Raw genomic sequence first — 24,964 nt, forward strand, 5'->3', positions numbered from 1 at the left:
ATCTGATTTTACTGGGAACCACTGTGAACAGTGTGTGCCCCAAGGCGACCTTTTCACTGCACTTTCAGACTGGGGCCCGCTCCGGAAGGCAGGTTTGGAGTCTCCCGAGTGAACTTCCCGAGTCGGGACCAAAGCTCCAGTTGCCGACTGTTGCCTGATCAGCCATTCTCTCTTTTTTCCCCAGAACTTTGCCCTGGGATCCTGACTAAGTGTAATCACGGGCCGCGAGTGGCCAACTATCTGGGGAAAGGATGCTTCGCCTGTAAATCTGAGGGGGGCAGGAACTGTTTGGAGGGAGGAGGAAGGTTTGGGTGCAAGAGGGGTCTGCAAACTCATGTATATCTCACCTGCAAGGCATAAGAGCATGGCATTAGGGTGCTGACAGTAAGTGTGTGCGAGAGTGTGTATGCTAGCTTGACTGATATCTGTGGCACCTCGTAGCGGTGCACAGTGAGTGTGTGGGAGTGATTGTCAGGGCTTGACAACACCATGCGGCAGCGTTGCCATGCACTTGGTTTACTATCGTGGTTAAGATTGAAGTTTACTGGTGCAGCCTCGCTGCAGAGCCATTTCAAAAGTGCTGCTATCGTTGGGAACCGGGATGCATCCTATAACTGTTTGATATTGAATTGGGATGGTCACTGGGTTGGGTCTTGTGCTGCCAACGTGGTTGCACTGCATGTGGGTGCTGAGAGGGAAAGTATTATTTTTCTCAAGTGTACATACTGCTGATGTTGTATTAACACAGTTTGGCCTATTACTACTAGTTATATTTCTAAATGTGATTGATGTCCAGATATACATGATGTTCATGTTGTGTTACTTGATGTGTGCTGAATTTAAACTTTATTTACATACACATTGCATGAAGTCTCTTTTGCAGCACTCAGTGTAATTTCTGTGTGGAAGTGCTGTGCCAAAGCTTTACAAGTTGCCTCTGTGATAAGCCTGATGTCTCTGTGCCAAGCTACCCAAGGGTGAGCACAGGTTAGACAGTGGGTGTAATCACCCACATCTGACGGACGTGGTAGGTTCTGCTTGGATAGTGCCTCTCCTCAGCCAACCAGAACGTGCTGCCTCCAACACTATCCTATTTAGAACTGGACTTCCGACACTGCTTTTTTTCTCGCCTGGGCTGACATATCAGTCTGATCAGAAACAAAAACAGCCACTGTTCTCCAGGAGAACTCCTGGAATCATCATGGACATTGATATGTAGGTTTTTTTTAAGAACAAATTCATTTAGTGACTTTAGTTAAAAAAATTACTTGAGTTCCAAAAAAACAAAAGAAAGCTGTCAATGATCATTTTTGCCTAGCGTGCTCCTGCTGTTTCAGCAGAAGCCCTATTAGGGGAAGATGCTCATGTCCAAATTGCAACTCTACAAATATGACACCCCCTGAAACACATAGCACACAGCAAACAGAATATAACACAAACCAGACTGAATATAGCATATTTCAAAACCAATATTACAGATGACAGAATCAATATTCGATGTAGCAAAACAAATATGATAAACAGTAGAATTAATAATGTATGTTGTAGGAAGCTGGCTAGCTGTGTAGTGTACCAATGTAGGGATACAATGCGCAAATAGTGCAGGTTACTGGTTGAAAGAGGTTACAGTAAAAACACTAAATGATCTCTATTGTGGTAGTGTGGGCAAGCAGTTTGGACTTATCAGAGGGTAGTGCTAGCATTTGTTGAACACACAGAGTCAAATGCTGGCTGGTTTACGAAGTGCTGACATCCCTCTGAGGCTTTTGGGAGATGCACAGCTGCAGGAAAAGACAGGTCCAGGCGATTGTCGGGACAGCAGTAGGTAGGCAGGGTTCAGCACCAAAAGTCCAAGCTGCTCCACACTTCTTGCATTAGCCAGCTCTTCTTTGTCCTTCTTCTTCTTCAGGCAGATGAATCTAAAGTCCTTTTGTCAGGGGGTCACGAAGATACTGAATTTTGGTGCCTAAGAGTAGTAGTCAATGGGATACTTACCCCCTACATGACAACTTCCTGTGGGGAGTGGGCATAACCCTGTCCCAGAATTCCTAATCCCACCAAAAACAAGATGGTGGAACCCTTCCTTCATGGAGCACATCAGGTAGCCCAGCTTAGGGATGTAACTAACCTGGTAGTGTACTTGCATATCTACTTTCCTGCCTGTCCTGGTTCTAAATTGTCCTCTGGGCAAGGGGTGGCATCTTCCAGGTCAGGGGGAAGCCGGGATCACATATGAAAGGCAGCAGTGACTTTAAAGTCCCTGGCCTTGATGTGTTGATTCACTGGCTATCCTGCTGGGGGATGTGATAACACCTTCCCGCAGAGCAGGCACTGTGTCTGGCCTCTGAGAGTACAGGCTCTCACCTCCATGCCGTCAGAAATTCGCCTGTGATGGCAGGCTGATCGATATCAGTCAGCCAGCACACTAGAGGACTAGTGAGTTTTCAAGGGGGAACCTCTAAGGTGCCCTTCGGGTGCACATTATAATAAATCCAATACTGGCATCAGTATGGATTTATTAAGAAGAGTTGTTTGATACCAAACACCATAGGTTTCAGTGGTCATTATTTAGCTAGGTAACTCGTAATGACCAGTGCCCAAAATGTAACTTAAGATGGCTTCCCTGTTCAGCTGCAATATCTAGTAACTGAACTAGACATCACAGGGGCATATCTGCTTATGCAGATAAGTCCCTAAATAAAATATAATGCACCCTGCCTTAGGGCTCTAAGGCCTGCTGTAGGTGTGACCTACACATGTTAGCTGTAGTGAGTTGAGCATGGTACATATATAAGTGTGCCATGTTGTGTTTTAACTCATGGTTTGCACCAAGACACACAGGGCCTGATTACAACTTTGGAGGAGGTGTTAATCCGTCCCAAATGTGACGGATATACCACCAGCCGTATTACGAGTTCCATAGGATATAATGGACTCGTAATACGGCTGGTGGTATATCCGTCTCTTTACCGTCACTTTTGGGACGGATTAACACTTCCTCCAAGGTTGTAATCAGGCCCACAGTCTCCAATGGCAGGCTGCATGTAGGGGGGTCCCTTAGGGTGGCACAATACATGCTGCAGCCCTTAGGGGCCCACTTTAGTACCCAGGCCATAGGTACCAGGTGTACCCTTTAGTAGGGACTTAGAGGGTTGCTAAAGTGTGTGCCAGTTGTACACAATTAGACCTTCTACTTTCTTTTAGGGAAAGAGCACTGGCACTGGGGAGCTGGTTAGCAGGAATCCAGTGCACCTTCTGTCGAAAAACCTCAGTACCAGTGGCAAAAGGTTGAGGTGACTGTAGGAAGTTGGCTCTGTATGTGCTATTTCAAAGTAAGGAATAGCATGCACAGAGTCCAAGGGTTCCCCTTAGAGGTAAAATAGTGGTAAAAATAGATAATACTAATGCTCTATTTTGTGGTAGTGTGGTCGAGCAGTAGGCTTATCCAAGGAGTAGTGTTAAGCATTTGTTGTACATACACATAGACAATAAATGAGGTACACACACTCAGAGACAAATCCAGCCAATAGGTTTTTGTATAGAAAAATATCTTTTCTTAGTTTATTTTAAGAACCACAGGTTCAAATTCTACATGTAATATCTCATTCGAAAGGTATTGCAGGTAAGTACTTTAGGAACTTCAAATCATCAAAATTGCATGTATACTTTTCAAGTTATTGACAAATAGCTGTTTTAAAAGTGGACACAGTGCAATTTTCACAGTTCCTGGGGGAGGTAAGTTTTTGTTAGTTTTACCAGGTAAGTAAGTCACTTACAGGGTTCAGTTCTTGGTCCAAGGTAGCCCACCGTTGGGGGTTCAGAGCAACCCCAAAGTCACCACACCAGCAGCTCAGGGCCGGTCAGGTGCAGAGTTCAAAGTGGTGCCCAAAACGCATAGGCTTCAATGGAGAGAAGGGGGTGCCCCGGTTCCAGTCTGCCAGCAGGTAAGTACCCGCGTCTTCGGAGGGCAGACCAGGGGGGTTTTGTAGGGCACCGGGGGGGACACCAGCCCACACAGAAATTTCACCCTCAGCGGCGCGGGGGCGGCCGGGTGCAGTGTTAGAACAAGCGTCGGGTTCGCAATGGAAGTCAATGAGAGATCAAGGGATCTCTTCAGCGCTGCAGGCAGGCAAGGGGGGGCTTCCTCGGGGAAACCTCCACTTGGGCAAGGGAGAGGGACTCCTGGGGGTCACTTCTGCAGTGAAAGTCCGGTCCTTCAGGTCCTGGGGGCTGCGGGTGCAGGGTCTTTTCCAGGCGTCGGGACTTAGGTTTCAGAGAGTCGCGGTCAGGGGAAGCCTCGGGATTCCCTCTGCAGGCGGCGCTGTGGGGGCTCAGGGGGGACAGGTTTTGGTACTCACAGTATCAGAGTAGTCCTGGGGTCCCTCCTGAGGTGTTGGATCGCCACCAGCCGAGTCGGGGTCGCCGGGTGCAGTGTTGCAAGTCTCACGCTTCTTGCGGGGAGCTTGCAGGGTTCTTTAAAGTTGCTGGAAACAAAGTTGCAGCTTTTCTTGGAGCAGGTCCGCTGTCCTCGGGAGTTTCTTGTCTTTTCGAAGCAGGGGCAGTCCTCAGAGGATGTCGAGGTCGCTGGTCCCTTTGGAAGGCGTCGCTGAAGCAGGATCTTTGGAAGGCAGGAGACAGGCCGGTGAGTTTCTGGAGCCAAGGCAGTTGTCGTCTTCTGGTCTTCCGCTGCAGGGGTTTTCAGCTGGGCAGTCCTTCTTCTTGTAGTTGCAGGAATCTAATCTTCTAGGGTTCAGGGTAGCCCTTAAATACTAAATTTAAGGGCGTGTTTAGGTCTGGGGGGTTAGTAGCCAATGGCTACTAGCCCTGAGGGTGGGTACACCCTCTTTGTGCCTCCTCCCAAGGGGAGGGGGTCACAATCCTAACCCTATTGGGGGAATCCTCCATCTGCAAGATGGAGGATTTCTAAAAGTTAGAGTCACTTCAGCTCAGGACACCTTAGGGGCTGTCCTGACTGGCCAGTGACTCCTCCTTGTTTTTCTCATTATTTTCTCCGGCCTTGCCGCCAAAAGTGGGGCCTGGCCGGAGGGGGCGGGCAACTCCACTAGCTGGAGTGTCCTGCTGGGTTGGCACAAAGGAGGTGAGCCTTTGAGGCTCACCGCCAGGTGTGACAATTCCTGCCTGGGGGAGGTGTTAGCATCTCCACCCAGTGCAGGCTTTGTTACTGGCCTCAGAGTGACAAAGGCACTCTCCCCATGGGGCCAGCAACATGTCTCGGTTTGTGGCAGGCTGCTAAAACTAGTCAGCCTACACAGATAGTCGGTTAAGTTTCAGGGGGCACCTCTAAGGTGCCCTCTGTGGTGTATTTTACAATAAAATGTACACTGGCATCAGTGTGCATTTATTGTGCTGAGAAGTTTGATACCAAACTTCCCAGTTTTCAGTGTAGCCATTATGGTGCTGTGGAGTTCGTGTTTGACAGACTCCCAGACCATATACTCTTATGGCTACCCTGCACTTACAATGTCTAAGGTTTTGTTTAGACACTGTAGGGGTACCATGCTCATGCACTGGTACCCTCACCTATGGTATAGTGCACCCTGCCTTAGGGCTGTAAGGCCTGCTAGAGGGGTGTCTTACCTATACTGCATAGGCAGTGAGAGGCTGGCATGGCACCCTGAGGGGAGTGCCATGTCGACTTACTCGTTTTGTCCTCACTAGCACACACAAGCTGGCAAGCAGTGTGTCTGTGCTGAGTGAGAGGTCTCCAGGGTGGCATAAGACATGCTGCAGCCCTTAGAGACCTTCCTTGGCATCAGGGCCCTTGGTACTAGAAGTACCAGTTACAAGGGACTTATCTGGATGCCAGGGTCTGCCAATTGTGGATACAAAAGTACAGGTTAGGGAAAGAACACTGGTGCTGGGGCCTGGTTAGCAGGCCTCAGCACACTTTCAATTGTAAACATAGCATCAGCAAAGGCAAAAAGTCAGGGGGCAACCATGCCAAGGAGGCATTTCCTTACAGTGACCATGTCAAAAGGGGCACTTCCGTACACAACTTTCGTACAGAAACTTCCCCTCCCAAATGAAAGGGAATGAGACTAACTCTTCCAAAGAGAGTATTCATTGTCTACGTGGAAAAACCTGGAAAGTCTGTCTGTATTGGCATGGTCAGTTCTAGGTCTGTGTTCCACTGTAAAGTCCATACCCTGAAGGGAAACGGACCACCTCAACAGTTTAGGATTTTCCCCCTTCAATTGCCCATGTCAACTGCACTGTAGTGATTATGGCCCTAACTGAAAGGAATATAGCAAGTACTAAAATTAAAATGACTTGCATTAAAAGAATGATGTTCGCTGAAGTGACTGGCATGCATTAAGAGATATATGACACGTTTAAATAAACATGATGTGCTTAAATTAATATAACTTTCAGTGAAATTACTATGACATGTTAGAATAAATATATCATATTTTGAAATTAATACAATACAATTTGGAAAGAATATGATACACCTGAAATGAACATTAACACATTGTAATGAATATGTCTGGTGTTGAAATGAATATGGCCCATTTTGAAATGATTATGACTCATATTAAAATAAATATGACACACTTTAAAATAACTATAGCATGTGTGAACTTTAATACAATATATGTTGAAATTAATATTGGCCACATTGAAATGAATATGGCATATATTCAAATGAATATGCAATTTGCTGAACTGGGTATGAAAAAGTGTAAAAATGACTTCCATTACTATTTATGTGACATGAACTGAAATCAGTTTGGGGTGTATTGAGAGTAGCATAACACACCTTTAAATTAGTATGTTGTGTTGAGATTAATATAAGATGCATAAAAAGTATATGAAATACTTTATAATAAATATGTCCATTGCTAAATGAATTCAATATGCTCTATGATTAAATGAATATGACATGTTTTGAAATCAGTGTTACCCATATTGAAATATATATGAGATACTTTGAATTGATTATGGTGCATATTGAAATGAGTTTCGCCCCGCTTTAAAGGAATATAGCAGGCATTAAACTTACACTTATATGAATATGACACTCGGTGAAATGAATATGGCATACACTAAAAGTAATAAGACCTCAGTGAGAAAGGATCTGGCATGCCTTAAGAATAATAAGAATTATACTGAAATATAACATTTGCTGAAACAAATATGGCATTCATTTAAATGAATATGACACATTTTGAAGTGAATGTAACGTACACTTGACAATGATTGAAATGAATAGAACACATGTTTAAATGAATATGACCTGGGTAAAAATAAGTATGATGTATGTGAAAATGAATAAGAGAATCCTTGAAGATAATTTGAAACACAATGAGATAAATGTGCCATCCAATAAAAAATATAAGGCATGAGTTGAAATAAATATAACCCATGTTTAAATTAATATGATATGCATTGAAATGATAATAACATGCTTTAAAATGAGTGGTTTCTTGACTTTTATATTACATGCACAAAAGTGGATATGACATGCTGTGAAATTAATATAACATGCACTGAAAAGAGAATAGATAATTTTAACACACTTGAACATGCAGCATGAGGAGATTGTGGTACAAGACTATGCTGTGTGAGACGTTTGGTGCACAAAGACTGAGACAATTTATGACCCTCAAGCTGAGTGGAACAGTATTACCGCCTAATTTTGTGCTGTGATACTACACAGCCCAAACAAGTAATATTGGGTCCGATTTAAAAGTCTCCTTAGACATTGCTGATGAAGCTGCCTGACAGGCGAAAATACCATTAAAATGTTTCACTTGTTCAAGGTTGGCAGTTTATCATGGTAAATGACACAAATGTGTCCAGAAATAACATTTCCAAGGCAAATATTCAGAACTCACCACATAGACAACTACATCGACATAAGAAAATGCACCTCAGAATGCAGCTCCTAAATGAGAACATCATAAGCCCAGACCTCATGTGATATAGCCTAGATATGAAATTGTGTATTTAGAAATGTGTGAAGATATTGGTACTTATTCACAAAGTGCATTGTGTAGTACTTTAGTAGTATTACAATAGCACTACTAATGTGCCGGAAAAGGCTATTCACTACCCCACAAGTGTAGATCCCCACCTCCACTTCTCCTACCTTTTCTATGAGGAGATCCTCATACATGTAAATGCACTACTTAGTAGTAAGTAGGTTATGGACCAGGCGGAATGGCTGAAAAGAGGGGTTTACTTACTAGCAAATGGGAGGAGTTTATGAGAAGTTTAGGAGGAATAATGAGGAGTATGTGTGGGTAGAGAGGGGTTTAGGATGGGACATGCACCACCCAGAAAAAGTTTATTGCTGTTTGTATACTGCACGTCTAACGTTACTAGAGACAAAAGGTGGACCCAAACAGTAGTAAATGACTTCAGCTCAGCATAAAATTAAATTATACTTATTTATATATTTACCTAGTTAAAATAATTTAATTTAGGACATTACCTCCATTATTTTCTATGGGAGGGTGTTGCAATACCAGGGGATGGTCATGTGTGGTGCTGGACTTACTACTGTTTCCTTTTTGGCAGTAGTTAAATATACTTCTAAGTTTGGCTCCACACCTTTTGTCAGTCGGTGGAGACGTGAGTCTACACTTTTGAGTAATGTTACACTTTGATTTTTTTGTCTGAATAGCTAAAATAGTAAGGTTACTCAAAAGTGTAACAGAAAATTACATGTGTAAATGACTCACAAGCAGGGCCCGCTTTAGTGCTGGTGGCACCATGTGCAACGATCTATTTTGGCACCCCCCACCCCAGGGCCTCCTCCTCAGATTCCCGCACTACCACCCGGCAAAAGTGCCCCTCATCTCTCCATAGCTCCTCTCTCACATACTTTTCATGTGTTTTAAAGTGCTGGTAAAGACTGGCTTCACTAATCCACTCGGCTATCTACATAAAATATAGATCTGTTCTTTTCAGCAGGCATATTAACCCTCTGTGCTACTATATGGCGAGTCAAAACTGGCACTGGACAAAACTCAATCTCCCTCTCAAAAAAATGAATCACAAGAGCTATCTTGACATTTTATTGTTGCCTGACAGCTGGACGCAGATGGAACTGTGTTTCAGGTGCTTTTAAATTGTAAGTTATTGCTAAACACAGCCCCCTACTCCGCTACCCCCCCAGGTCAGTACTCCCCCTCCAACTCAGTGCCCAGTGCGCCCACACCAGTTCCACCCCCCTAAAGCCGGCTGTGCTCATATGTGCAATTTATTTTTGTGAATAGCCCCAACAGTCTTACATTTAAGACAAACTCACCAACAAACAGATCTAATAACTACAATATGTATGCCCTTGGTAGACTCAATCTACCTTCCAGCCTAGCCCCAAATATCCCCTTTCAAGACCACACCATACTACCACAGCCTAGATCTCAACCAAATCAAGAAATGGGGCTTATAAAAACTCAGTCTGTACCCGTAGCTAGCTCATTTCTAATTGCCAACCTAAATCTAAATATCCAACAAGCCAAGTGGAGAATGGTGATTATTTTCTGATTATTGTGGCCAGGGTGTGACCAGCCTCAGAAAGTTTTATATTAATTTCAGTAATTTTAGTGCATCATATTAATTTCAACATATGTTATAGTTCTCTTAACACATGTAAATTTCATGCCAAATATGAAAGCTCTGTCACTATATTCAAATGGTGTTTTTTGCAAAAACCTCACGTATGATCAGTGGTCACATTTATTTTTTAGAGTCTCAAAAGCAAGTTTGACAAACTATAAATCAGTGGTAAAGATGCATGAGGCATGTAGGATAACCCAGGTATTTTATGTTGATGTGTGCTTTAAAGGTACACTTAAAATGCTAGAAAGAGAGGACCAATGAGTTCCATAACTTTGATGCATAACCTTGTGAAATACTCTTTAATCGCTAGTTGAAGCTTTAGATTTGTAGGGTATGGTTTCTTTTACTTCTAACCTTGCATGAGCCTCCACGGATAGTCAGTTTTTGTGATTATTATGTTGGGGTGTATAGGTCTAGGGCCTTTTGGTAAAGCAGGCCAGTTGGCCATCTTGCCAGCAGCCGTTTTAGGGATGGCAGGAAAGGCATACTGTGATCTCTTTTACGAACAGTACAGACTAAATGGCTGCAACATAAAAAACGCAGCTTTCAGAGTGGCCAGATTTTGTTTTAAATAAAGCAGTTAAAATCACATCACTACAATCTGAATTTTAGATTCTCCTAGGTTGATTTTATTATCCAAACAAAACCTGAGAATCTGGGTTATTCAACAATCGAGGGCTGGAAACCAGTTTACCAGATGTCATGTATCAATATTTCATTGAATCAGAAGTTGGGATTAGGAAGAAAACTGTTTCAGATGTGTAATTTTCATCCTCCATGTAAGTTGGTATAGCAGGATTTCTTGAATGAGTGATCAAAGTATGATCCCATCCACATATTTATTTACTTACTTACATATTTGTTTATTTTTGTTGCTTGAACTTTGCAATTGCTGATGGCTGACTGAACACCAAGCCTACAAAAAAACAATCAATGAAAAAGTAGTCATTAACAATAGAGCTGACACAATATTAAGAAATTGTTTGAACAAAAAAACTTCCAAAAGCTAGAAGTGTGGTTGTGAGTTCTGACGGAAGAGAGTCCTATTACTTGGGGACTCAATAGAGAAAGCCTCATGGAAGATGCATCTCTTTCTGGCTAAGGGTATGTTAAGACGGACATTGGGTTTACTGTGAGTGTTGCAAAAAAAGCAGAAGTTTGTTATATGGAGGCAAGATAAGAGATTGTTGTGGGATGTAGCCAGAATTTAAAACACACTCCACTTTGAACAATACATCTAATGTCATCAAACCAGTGAAGCAAATATTCTGAACATTCTATAGAAGAGTTCTTCTCAATTGTGTATCCTTTCTTCTGTCTGCTATCCCACCATCCTCTCATCATTCCCTCCATCTTTTGATTGTTTCATTCATGCATCCTTTCACAAAGCCACAAGTTCATCCCTCATCCATCCATTCTCTATTTGACTCCCCAACCTTTCTTTCTTCCATAAGCCATTGTTTCACTTTCTGACTTCTTTTCAGGATTATTTTCTTTTACTCGTCTTTTACTCTTCCTTGTTTTTGTTCTTCCTTTCTTTCAGCCTAGTTTTCACCTTTCTCCCTTTTACCCTTCCTTGAAACTTTTCTTCTATCCTTCTACATATTCTGCTTCCCTTCCTTTCATCCTAATTTCATTTCACTTCACACCTTCATTTTCCTCTTCTTCCCCTTTCCATCTACCTAGCTTTCTTTTCTCTTCTCAATATTATTTTTCTTACCCTTCTCTCATTATTTTTGATTTTTTCTCTGTTCTTTTTTTTACCGATTTGCACCATTCTCTTTCTTTGTCTCCCTCACTGTACTCATCTCATTTGGCAGCCATTTCCTAAAAGCCTAAACTGTGACACGGTTCTACCATAAAGCGCTCCCATTAACTTTTATCGGGGCATGCAAATAAAAAGGCTCATTGAAAATTATTACGTTCTAATGAAACTCATCTTACCAGCCCATTAGACCCAGTGGCAATCCTCATTCAATCTGCTAGAGTAGGGGATTCACTATTAATGGTGACGTTCCGGCGTCTCAGAGGGGCTTGTAAATAAGCCCCTAATTGTAAAGGAGGGTTTGAATCATTTTGCTACTACATCATCAACTACAAGGTCTTCTTTCACAGTGAACAGGAAGATGTTATGGCCCTCTGTATCAAAGGCATAATATACATCTAATATGGTTTGTAGTCAATATTAATTCCAGCAGACATTTCCAAGGAATATCAGTCACTGCTACCACCCTCTGAAGTGTCAGTTCCTCCTGCTGGAAGCAACACGGTTTACCAATAGTTTAGTTATAAATGGCATGCTAATGATAAAGCGGTGGTAATCAAGGCGTCTTTTAAGGCCAAGGAATTGATATGTCCAATGTTTAGGAAGTTATGTACCATATCATTTGTGAGGGATAAGTTTATGTTTTCAAACCAGGCTTATAGCAATCTTTATCTGATTTAATTTGTATGATTAGACAGTAGCGGGTCAGCTACATAATATGTGTCCTATTTCTCTCTTAGAGAAGCCTTCAGTTTGTTTAAAAAGGGTCATTAATATGTAGTTGATATAATGATAGTGGAAGATTTCAAAGAAAGGGATAAGTGCCTTCTAGTTATGTTTATTTTGTTTCAGAAATATTCAACAAATTCATAATATTTCTCTTTCCTGAGTTTTGATATGGTTATAATTTGAAAAAGCTTTCTAGCCCTTTATTTTGCCTTGGTTGCTTGAGTTCTGAGGTAATACGCCTCAGCAAGTATAAAAAATGGTTTATTACAAGGAGCCATTCATTGAAATAGAAATAGAAAGATGTTACAAAATGTCTTGGTTTTCAAGGACTGTACCAACATCAACATAACCTAGTTAGCATGTGAGTTAGGTGCTACATCTCCTTAGGAAAGGTAACTTCACACTTAAGTCCAGGGGATGTGGCACCGGTCCCTTAAGCATCACCTGGTTGTATGAAGTGTTCAATAACGTTTTCCCACCCTTAGCATGACTCATTGAGTGTTCACAAAATTGGCACTTGCTTATGGATATGTGCTCTTGGTGCACCTGAAGGTCAAAGCACAATCAAAGATCAATGCAAGCAGTGTACTGTTTTGGTGACAAGTGGGTCTGAAAGTCCTGATGTAGATGATTCAACTGAGAATGCTATATGTAACTATGGGATCTTCTTGTTTGGCTTTGCCAAAGCACAAGGACTGGATCACTACCTTTGTCAGATTTTAGACCCACCTTGGTGCGGTTCAAAATCCTGATCACTTGCTACTGTAGACAAAGAATCTGCTGCCCAACCATGAAGTTCTCAAGCTAAGTCTCTTAGTGGCAACTTGATACTCCTTCTGCTTCCTGGTCAGTGCCTGAAATTGCTAGGTCAGTGGTTTGAGGAGCATGCAGAAGAGCCTCTCAGGCTTCCATTGAGGCCCCCAAATTTGGAATGTCAAAAGTTATTCATTTCCTCACAGGGTCTGTATACCACCAACCCATGGACAATTTTTGACCACAAAGCACCACACACGTGAAGTTCGACGACTCCCGTACCCTCACACTTCAGTGTACACACACTCCTTCTACAACTTCATTTGGAGTACGCAAACTCCTTAAATCCTCACAAATATCACAATTCACCTGCGATTTGCATGAGCTGTGCAAGCGCAAAACCTACTTCATTTACACAGTCACTAGAACACACGAGGACATCCTCAAAACGTAATTGGCATGCTATAAGTTTCTGGGGAAATCATTTTAGATATTTAGGGCACATTTTCTTTCCGCTTTGTATAAATCAAATCTAGAAAAATCACAACTTTCACCAGTTTCTCCAACTGTACGAATTATTTTAGTCTCTGTAGGATATTAATCCTTACCCACTATCATCTCTGGGAACACCTTTTATTCCTCGGTTACTATCTCTGGGGCCAAATACTCTACTAGCTATTTCTGGACCGTATGATCGGCTTTTAAGGAAACAGACCATGTACCGGGCCTCTATGATGGGCTCTTAAGGAGACAACCCATTCTCTGCTACCACCTCTGTTAGCACATCAGACCTTATTAAGTAAACTTACAAGGGAGACGCTATTGGGCCCATGGACCTTTTGACTGCGCTTCGAGTTTTTTCCCACCATGAACCCCGTACTAATACAGATCAATAACCTTAGCAATCAATAACATCAATAATCAATAGGAGTCAGTAATTTCCACACACCATGACCTTTCAGTCATGAATAACCACACCTTTATGTAAAAGTTACAATGTTTATTTCAACATATTAACAATGCTAATGTGACGCAACTTAGTCTCAAAATCAGATGATAAACATACAAAAACAACACTGCCTGACCAAAGCGGCAAAAGAATCGCAATCTAATCAAAGCTTGAGCTACTACACATTCTAAGGTTAGAGTACAAATTAATAGCAGGAATAACTGTGCAAACGAAATAACATACATTTAGATTCAGCAAAGAAAAGACATCAACTGTTATTACGTGTAGCAAACCTCATCAGTGAGAACCCTAAGTAACATAATATTAGAATAGCATGTTTGGGCTTCATGCAAAACAATTTAGTCACACAAATTTGCAAAAACATCTAACTATGGCTCTATCAAAATAGCGGTTGGTACCTACAAACAAAAGCAAATAGACATAACATTCAGTAACGTAATTTTATACCTGTCCTCAATATGATTCAGCAAGCTGTGACAGACTTCGTCAATAGGACATCAGTTCAGTCAGGAAGGCATCAGGATTCAGCATTAAGGTTCAAAAAAAGCAATGTCTTTTCAAGCAGTAAAGTTAAGCATGTCTCTTCTCAAGACGGTCAAGTAAATAATGGCCTATCTTCTCTCGGTGCAGTCCGGCTAAGTTAGATTCCCTAAAACCACTTCCACATCCTTATTGGTCAAAGAGTCGAATGTTGGCTTTTAGTCCAATAAAACTAAAACCTCAAATCTACAATTTTTACTAGTACATGATTCACATGTCGCTGATTGGCTCCTCTTCTCTCATTCCCATCGTTTGGCTTGTCAGGTATCAATACTGTTGCAACTTATACTCCAGTCAGTGCATCCATTGTTTTTTCCTGGAAAGGTCAGTCTTTCACATACTACATTAAACATTGTTTCACTAGCAAGTACATCATCTTCTAGCAAGCAGTTCTCATGAGAACGAACTTCAGCTACGAGCACTTGGTCAGCACAATGGAAAATCACAATTTAATTCTCTAAGTATACATTTTATCACTTGATTAAGAAATGCAGCTTGACATGAGGCCGTGCAGCAAGACCAAGACCTTGCTAAGTTAATGCCTACAATTAATAAAGCTGAAACATAATGTATATCCCTTAATATGACATATTACTACATTAATTAAACATAAGCTCAAAATGTCATATTAATAAGCCATTAATAAGTACCATTGACGGCCATTCTGGTGGGTGCACCTTCAAGTGCGTGCATTCTTTTTGTCTACGTTAATACATTTTCTACGCAAATCCAACACTCAAAATACATGAATATTCATTATTAAAGTTCAGCGTTAACACCCCCCCAACCCTGAAATTGACACAAAAGTAATCTGCTCAAGCCTTTGTTAACACTCCTCAGCCTGTAGTACCATATCTACCAAAATATTTAATGAATGACCTTGGATAATGGCTTTAAACAACCAATGGAAGAGGGACAAGCGTGTGAGTCCTTATCGACCTCATCCATCAGCGCAGCATTTAGCACAATTAACCACACGATTCTGCTTGTCATGGGTAGCTGAAAGATTCCTACAACTAAATGGATTCTAAATGAACCTGCTTTTTTCTCAATGCCACAAAGAGCAACAAACTTTCTGTTATCCAGATTTTCAGATTAATCACCACAAGAACCACAGTTAAACACCTATGTAGTGTTTTTCCATCTGGGGTGAAGTTGCACCATTGTAAAATTAAGCACCATGTTACATAATTGTCACGATCCGCCAGACATCTATGCACTGTCTCACTGTCACTCACACATATTGCCCACATCCACAAAAACAAAACTGGAGGGCGCTCATTCTCCTACATGTCAGTCAAGAGATAGAACAACCTCACCCAACACATCAGAGCCTCCTCCTCACTTCTTGAATTCTGCCAAAAGCTGAAGACCAGGCTCCTTGTATAAGCACTTTGGGAACCACAAACCTACAAACCTTCCCAAGCAACTGGATACCCTCTTGGGTGATTAGTGCTCTTTACAAATCAGTAGAAGGTACCATAACATAACAATTGTGTTATAATACGACATTTGCTTTTGTGATGCTTGTGCTCTTGAGTAGCAAATCACACCTGAAATCTACTTTTGCCAGACATCCATCTCCACTGTACACCATTCTGTTAAAATTTTAAAGGGGCCATCCAATGTACAGAAACCCACAGTTCTCTTTGCCCAGTCCTGCAACTTTAACAATCGGCAACAACAGACATTCTAGAATGTTGCTTTGTTTGATGATGTCAGATCAGGTTTCGAGATCTGTTGTGACATCATTCACACGATGGTCCCTTTACAAATTCCTGCTGCCCACTTAGCTGAAGACTTTCAAATGCCTAAGGCCTTTCGCACCTCATTTAAGAGAGCAATGTCAGTCTTCTAATGCTGGGATGATGAGTATGAAAGCAAGTGTCTAACAAAATGATAGCAAAATGAAAATCCCTCCAGTCCTTGTAATGTAATAAATTATATTTTATTTAACAAATGTGTAATGATGCAGCTAGAGATACTTTTAGTTTCCCATTGTCAAAGAATGGAGAACTAGGATTTGATCCTTCGATTGTTCAGTGTATCCAAGTACATAAGCATCTCTTTAATTCTTCTGTTATTCCCTCCAGGCCCCCTCCTAAGCATACTCTGAGTCGAGTGATGATAACCAAGAATCGAGGAAAAGACAAGCTTTGGTCCTACACTCGAGACCCAATCAAGCAGGCCCTCCTGAAGAAGGTCCTGAGCAGTGAAGAGCTGTCCCAGGAGGCTTGCATGGCATTTATCGATATCCTTTGAGTGCTGTTTTAAAGGGAATCTATGACAGTCATCCATGGCCGAGTGCAAAGTGGGGGATGGGAGGATTCTATACTAACCCATCTTATCTTAGAAATGTGTTCGTATTTTCCATTGCACTTATGTTGTCTGCAAGCATGGACTGTCACTGAGGTTCCCACTACATGGCACATAGCTGAACTGTTTGCACCATCCTGCCTGACGTTAAGGAGCTAGTTTGTTCTACATCTTATGGCCCATAGTTGAACTGCTTGCACCATCCTGCCTGATGTTAAGGAGCTAGTTTGTTCTACACCTCATGTCTGTGACACAGAGCTGGTGGTGGTTGTGAACCTCTTCCAACAGCATCGGCAGGACACTGTTTTAGGAGTAATTAAGAGAAGCAGGACTGTAGTCTAGAGGCTCATTGACACACATGCTTTTGTCAGCATGTGTGATGGTGCAGGTTTTATGGCGTTAAAAGGGGTCATCCAATGAATAAAGGCACAGTATGTCTCAAAACTCAAGCAGAGATCATCAAACAAAGCAACATTCTAGAACACCTCTTGGTGGTGATTGTTAGAGATGCGGTAAAGAGAAGTTTTTTTCTCTACACTGGATGGCCCCTTTGATGCAGCAATACAAAGAGGAAGATTTGAAGGGCAGTATACAAATTTTGGTTAGCAAATGGGTGGCAGACATCTAGGCTCAGTGGTTTCCAACTGCAATTCATTGGTTTAAATTGTTGCATGAACATCAGTACAATTTAAAGGTATTGTTCTAAACTCAGTGGAGAGACAGCATTTAAAAGGTTACATAAAAGCATGTGCTTTCTTATGTTGCCCTTAGGTACGCAAGTGGCTTGTGTTGTGCGTGTAAGTTCAAACTTTGTACCCAGAGGACGTGATTTGCACTTGGAATATTATGACAGCATGGTCTAAAGCTATGTGCCAGGAAATGTGCTCACAGGAAGCACATTCTCACACAGTATATGTTTGCTGTTTCAAAAACAGAGAAGTAAATGTATTTCCAGGGTGGGAATATATAGAGAGCATCCCCAAAACTGGTGGGTGATTTAGGGTTGCAGGTTTCTTTATGGGAAGAATATTTTTGCTGCTGATAAATAACTCCAGTGTGTTAAAGTGCAAAAACGTTGTGTATTACATTGATGCTTGTGCATACACATGCATAAATAGTAATGTCTGTGAGTAACAGAACTTATAAAAGACCTTGAGAAACTTAATTCACCGAGTAAAAAAGTTATAAGTGGAAGTGTTCTTTGAATTTCTCTGGGTAGGTCATCATTCCATTGTTATTTAGTTCGCTATGCGTTAGAAAATGGGGTCAGACACATTGGAATTAGTCATGGCCGCACTCAAATAGTGACAGTGGATCCCGAGCTCTTAGACTTCACCTATGAATGGTAAAATAAGCAAATGCAGGTGCTTTTCAGCCCTTGCAGGGCATCATTGAAGACCCCACGGTGCAACAATCTAGAGACTCATATCAGAGGATTCTCATCTTACTTGACAAATCAAATTTAACAAGAAGGCATCTGACACCTCAAACACTGCCTGCACATCACCTAGACCTAGATATCAAGCACCTACCTGAAGATCAACCCAACCTAGACAGAATTTCTGTTATTAGCCAGGAGCAACGAACAAGAAACAGTGCAAACTTGGCTCAATGACATGAACCTTGACAGATTCGAACGCCAACTTCCACTGAATGCCTATCACTTGAATTCACCTTGGACATCAACTTCACCCTCAAGGAATGCATTGCCAAAAAACACAAAGACAGCCTGGTACTAGCCCTCACTTTTAAAGAATGTGAACCATTTTTGGCAGAAAGTGCCTTCAGAACGTCTGTTCAAGTCCTGGTACTCTCAATCTGAATGGTGGTAACACTCTGCTCCATGGTCACTGGACTGAACACTGGCACCCCTTGAGGGCACACTGCAGTATGCCTCATCCAAGGCTGCAGAAATATCACCAGGAACACCAATGCCTCCCCTTGGCGGCCTGCACTGTGTTCAAAACCAGCTGCATCATTTGCAAAGCCATCACAACCAGCACTCCTGCTTATATTACAGATAAGCTCACCTTGTCTGTAGTTCTTGGCACACCCACAGCCAGAACACCATAAGACAGGAGTCTAAGAAGTGTGAAAATGAAAACGCAAGGCAAGATCTGGACCAACATTCCTCTATACATTAGGATCATTCTTACAGTGTTCCAGTTCAGGAAAAAGTTGAAGATTCACTTCTTCAAGAAAACTACATCACAATGTATGAACAGTCCATTTGCCAGCTTAGTATCCAATCACTCATTGATTTTAAGCTTGGCTAAGTATATAGAAAAGGTGTGCAGTACTTGAGGCAGCACAGAGACTCTGTGGTTACTAGCCACTAGTAAATGTCTCATTGTGAGGGTGGGGAAAATTGGTGGCATATTATATCATTACGTCTCATTGTTCCAGAGTGACTCATTCATCATCAAAATTGCTGTTGGATCCTGTGGCTTGTATAGCAGACTTCATTACACAATGTGACACTAAAGGATGAGTGGGTAAAGCCTATATTTACTAATGGCTGAGCAGCCACACAGAGAATGCAATCTAATTTAGTACTGCACCTGTGAGCATTTAAGATGTTTAGAGATGTGATGCTGTTTTTGCATCATGTTGCAACATGCTTGCCCCTGTGCCATACTTTAGTAAATAAGAGCCTGTGTTTTTAATAACAGCATGTGGATCTCAACTCTCTGTACATTTGGGGGCACAGAGTTTCACAGTGAGAAGGACTGAGATATAACTACTCTGCAACTCACAGCAACCCTTAAGAAAGCTAACTAGATAGGCTAGCCATGTCTAGAACTGAACATTGCTGATAAGAACAAACTCTATAGTGCTTTTTAGGTTTGTCGTAGAGCACGTCTGACTTTAACCTATTGTTATCCATTCTCTAAATTGTGCATAGAATGGTCTTTGGCTGCACCCTGACGAGTGTGTCTTTCTCACCTCATACCTTTGGATGTTTGGTGTATCATTCTGCATTACATAAGTGCTTCCATTAGATTACATCAAAAACTATTTACATCTGAAAAGTACATTAAATCATCATGCTAATTTTCACATTCAATTTAATATCCCCTACATGCATTCTTTAAAGAAAGCTATCCTTTTTCCAGGACTTTCAACATCAACAGGGCTGTCTTTAACAATCATACCATACTTGTAAACAAATTTGTGAATGTCTGTGTTTACATGAGTTGTCACATTATTAAAGATAGAAATATTATTTTTGCCAGTTCTTGTTCTCTTATTAACGCCCCCTTCAGAATTATTAGGGCACTCATAATGAGAAGTGATCTGTCAACTGGGTGCTGATAAAAAAGTGGGGGGGCTCAAACCGTGTTTTGGCGATGTTAATTTCTTATGGAAAATTGAACTGCGTTACAGCCAATACAGCTGAATGGATATTAATGAAATTTAACAGAAAGCTAGATCTTTGTCCAGAAAGTTAGTTTTTTTAAAACATTTGAAGTAAAACTGTTCAGTAGTTTTTTAAGAGATTCATGTTCAAATACTTTGGGCCTGATTTAGAACTCACCGGCTGGGTTACTCCATCACAGCGGTGACAGAATCCCGTCTGCCAAAATCTAAATCCCATTATCTTCTATGGGATTTAGATTTTGGCAGACATGATATCCGTCACGGTTGTGATTGAGTAACCCACCTGTTGAGTTTTAAACCAGGCTGTTTTTTTTTTTTTTTCAATGAATTACTAGGTTTTGTTTACTCTAAATTAAGATATGATTACAATTCCTAACTGTAACGTCACTTTGTAGTTAAAAATAGGAAATCTACACCTAACTATATGCATTTACTTTCTTGATATTTTGGTCCTCGATTTTTTTAGTGAAGATATTTCTGTAGTACCATGTTTCTTTAGTCAATATATTGGCATTCAACCATAGTATCAGTTTTGTGTGAAATCATTTAGTGCAGCAAAATCTTTCCATTCAAGGTTGTTTTTTATAATTCTTCTCCTGCAAAAAAACTACTCTAACTGAATTATTCAACAACCTTTGTTCAAAGTTCACAAACCATGAAATTCACATTGTTTGAGGCATTAAAAACCCCAAGAGGACTCCCATGGACTACAAGAGGTTCGACCAAGTATAGGTGTCATTTGAAAACCACTGCACATCAAGTATAAAGCAAAGTGTTTAAATATGCATGAAAAAGTAGTTAAATATGTATAGGAAGAGGCTTCCTGCTTTACAAAATTTAATTGAGACAAAATTGGATGTATGTGCAGTGGTCTGTAAACTTTCAGCTAAATCTTAGCTTGAACATTTAATTATGATGAAACATATCCATGTTGAAGTTTAGGTATACTGTGCTTCTTGTTTTGTGGCTATTACTTAACTAACTTTGAACCTATACTGAAGTATATGGGGGATTATCCTTCAAAGAGGATGCGATCCGTAAATGAGCTCACAGACCAAATATTTGAAGGTGCCTTGAAAGCAGAGCCTCTGAAGGATGAGATCTTCAGCCAAATCCTGAAGCAGCTCACCGACAACCACATAAAGTAAGGCTGATAGCGGTTTATCTGACTGTGACTAGCATCCATGTTCTTGTAGCATATGCATGCCTATCAGACTGATTCGCCCCTGTGTACTTCATAGTGTATTGGTTACTTTCTCTTGCTATTTTGAACCACAATACGCAACAGACTGTTTGCAGAGGCAGAGCATTTCAGAGATGGGTAGCTGCTGCACATAACATCAAGCTAAAGAGTTAACTCTTTAATCCCTACATGCCAGAAAACTCATGCTTTCACCACCTCTTTCTTCCACAAGGTAGCCATGTTTATAATACATAGTGAGTGGTACAAGCACACCCTCATTCTCTGCAGCAAAAATGATGAAGGTGATCTTATGCAACACAATTCCAACACTTCAACACCCTAAACACAGAATACTTAACACTGTCTTCACAATGAAGACAAAGGATGCCTAGAAAATCTTTAGAGGCAAATAAAAATCCTGTCTTACTCCTTACACCTACCTCTATGTCAGTCAATAAATATATTCCAACAGCTTAGACTCAAACAATTAACACTTCTTTGTAAATAAACTTGTCAAAATAAGCAGGGGCACTGACCAGCACCAGAAAGCATTGATGGTCTAAGTCCCCAAAGTCACTTAAATAAAGCAGGCAGTGCCCAGATCAATGTTGTTTACTCCGGTTCAAAGAGTTATTCTTAGTTCTCTGGAAATAACTGCAATATACTTAAGTATGATAAAATACAATGCAGCGTAAACATTCTATCTACTGGCATAAAAAATCTGTGCCTTTCTCCTGTCCTTTCTGCATCACTTGTCACTTGTTTAAACTGTATTTGGCAGATAACATAAAATTCCTCCATTTGTCAACCTCCATCACTCTTTTTCTGAAATCTGTGGGTGGCTACCTGCTGTGTACAGATTTTTTATTCCATTTTACATATACATTTAAAGATACATGTGCAACCCATTACAAGAGATAATGATATAAGATACAAATATTTATTGTATTTTATATATTAACTATCCCTACTTTTTTGTAAGGATAAGCACACTAATATGATTTTATATGATTAGATTTGATTGTATTTATTCTTATAAAGCACAAATCCACCCACATAAGCAACTTAGCATTAATGAACTATCAGATAAGATGCAGATTAAAAAACTTAATGGGGTCCAACGTTGTCGAAGGCTAAGAAACTGAAAAGAAATAAGTCCTAACAGAATTAATATGTTTTAGGAGCCTTACTGAATTTGAGACTGGAAAAATAGATTGGAATTTGATTAAGAAAGTATTCCATAGCAAAGAATCAACGAGGAGACAAGCGGAACCTCTTAATCAGCACTGTCTGGCGTGAGGAGACAAAGAACAAAACCAAAGAATTCAAACAGAGGCTCCTACCACATGTGTAGTGACTGAAGCTTTTTTACATACAGGATTTCTATGTTGCATAGAAAACCTTCGGCATATGGCAAAGTGACTTGAAGTTTGTTCTCTTTTTGATGGTCCGCTAGTGGAGATGGGTTTTGGCTTGTGAAACATGATTGAACTTTCTCAAACAGGCTATTCTACGAGCTGTGAAGTTCTGTATCCTCCTCAGTTTGATTGAAGCAACTTCAGGTAGGCTGAGCCAAGAGGTTATTACAATATTGAATTGTCAACAAACCACATGTTGAGATTATTGTACTTATCATTAGCAAACTGCCTGGCTGTTTTTCCTTTACAGACAAAAAATATTTGTATCCAGTTTATTGCAACCAACAAAACGATCTTGACCACCCTTTCAGAAATGTTATTCGCATTCTCCTCAAAACAGAACTTTGATGCATCTTGTACAATATGGATCCAAGTCCACAAAGGCATTTACTAATTTATGAACACTCATACAACAGAAAAATACCTTCATAAATCAGCCCCAGAATGTGTAACTCCATATTATTAAAGGTGCATAGAGGGCACAGTCCTTTCTGTGTGTGTTAGTTGTATATTAATATTACTTGAATATCACATTTTATTCCCATTTTAGATGTTTTGGTGACATTTCAGAAGCGTAATACTTCAGGGGTCCTACTTCACATACACATGGATGCCTTTCTGAATTGTCCCTTGTATATTCCCAGTTTATTATAGAGGTTTTTCATTAAGATTACTCAGACCCTCTAAGTCCTGTAAGGATTGCTTTAGTGAACACATGGTATAATCTTTCTCCTTCCCAGATCATAAAGTCCAAAGTTCCTCAAGCTTCAACAGCAATTCTACATCAATGGATTACCTATGTTTTCCATTAGACCTAGTCAACTTGAAATCAATAAATGATCAAAATAAATCTTTCCCTAATTGTCATTTTCTTGCCAAGTAACAAATAGATGAACTATTCAGCAGAAGTGGTAGATTTGTGGGTCCTGATTCTAGTTTTAACAAATCTCATTCTTTTCAGCCAAAAATAGTCGAAATCATATTTTAACTATATATATATATATATATATATATATATATATATATATATATATATATATATATATATGCAAAATATATGAATAAAAAATGGAGCATTTGTTTTTACTTGACATGAATATGTGAAGTTAGTGGGTGCAAATATATTATCTGCTATTAAATTATTTTTTATGGACCTAGTTTGGTTAGTCGGAAGAATGCATTTCTCTTTTACTCAGGCAGTCAGTTTGTTCATAAATATATTTTTAAAAACTTTAACCGCACTTTCCAAAAGAGTGAGACGCCTATATGTTCCTTGTTATTTTTAAGTGCCTTTTTTATGAATTGGCTGCAGTAGTAACGTTTCTCCAAGATCCTGATTGTTAAAGTGATAGTATAAAGCACACCTACGTAAAGTCTGCACATGTTTCTTTAGCAAATTAAGCAAAGTGCAATAATGCTGTGCACATCAAAGGCATGTCCCCTCCATAGCAAGGAGCATCTAATGTTGGCCGAACCCTAATTTGCATGATATTTATAGGTTTCAGTCATCTAGTAAATCAAATGAGAGTAAATGTGACAGAAACCGAAACTCAGAGAGTGTGGAGCTTTTTTTATGAGAAGAATGAAAAAATACATTGAAAAAGATACAGGAACTATAATCCACCAGACACTGAGCTAGTTATTTAAGAATCTTCACTTAAAAGTGCCAGACATGAAAAGGTGGTTAACTATTTCAGAGGCAAAAAGGCAGGGAGAGCAAGGCTGGGTATAACAATGTAAGATAGCAGTATGGCAGCTCTTGAGTCAACATGGCATTAGATATGGCAGTTTTTGTGAAAGCTCCATAGTTCTTGTGCACTAGAATAAGAATTGTGATCCAAAAACAGAGCTGCTTTCAGAACCTTGAGTGACAGGCACTTTAAAACCAGGAAAAAAAGGAGAGGGGGGACTGGGAGATTGACTGATTCAGTGCATGTTCTCCCAATGTACAGTATAAAAATAATGAGTGCACTGTTCCAGAAGGTGAAGGTTATTCAAACCTCTCTACACAGGCACACACTCATTCAGAAGCAATAGCCCTCATGCATCATCATCGGGCTCTGCTTCGTGTCAGACTGGCACTGCAATGTTTGGCGGGGTCCTACATGGGACCATTTAGCCATATAAAAGTTATTTATATCTCAGTACCAAAATCTTAGGTTACTAAGAAACAGCTGGAGAGAGGCAAAATCAAAAATAAAATTGGCTCGGGTACCTCCTCAATATAAGAGAATGTTTAATAAAAGAGTGCAGCACCACTTTTCCTTTGCTCCTTAGCACCCCCTACCGGCACCATATTTACAATACGGCGCAGCATG

General features: G+C 40.5%; 1 protein-coding gene across 1 annotated transcript in view; it reads left to right on the top strand.

Annotated features, from left to right (window-relative positions):
• Positions 1 to 24,964, top strand: part of MYO7A (myosin VIIA) — a 434,990-nt gene that overhangs the window by 360,720 nt on the left and 49,306 nt on the right. Inside the window, exons 38-39 of the mRNA XM_069203910.1 lie at positions 16,442 to 16,599; positions 21,036 to 21,189. Of these exons, the coding sequence (XP_069060011.1) occupies positions 16,442 to 16,599; positions 21,036 to 21,189 (312 nt within the window). The remainder of the gene's footprint in view (positions 1 to 16,441; positions 16,600 to 21,035; positions 21,190 to 24,964) is intronic.

This window comes from Pleurodeles waltl, chromosome 8 (assembly GCF_031143425.1).
Source record: "Pleurodeles waltl isolate 20211129_DDA chromosome 8, aPleWal1.hap1.20221129, whole genome shotgun sequence".
NCBI lineage: Eukaryota > Metazoa > Chordata > Amphibia > Caudata > Salamandridae > Pleurodeles > Pleurodeles waltl.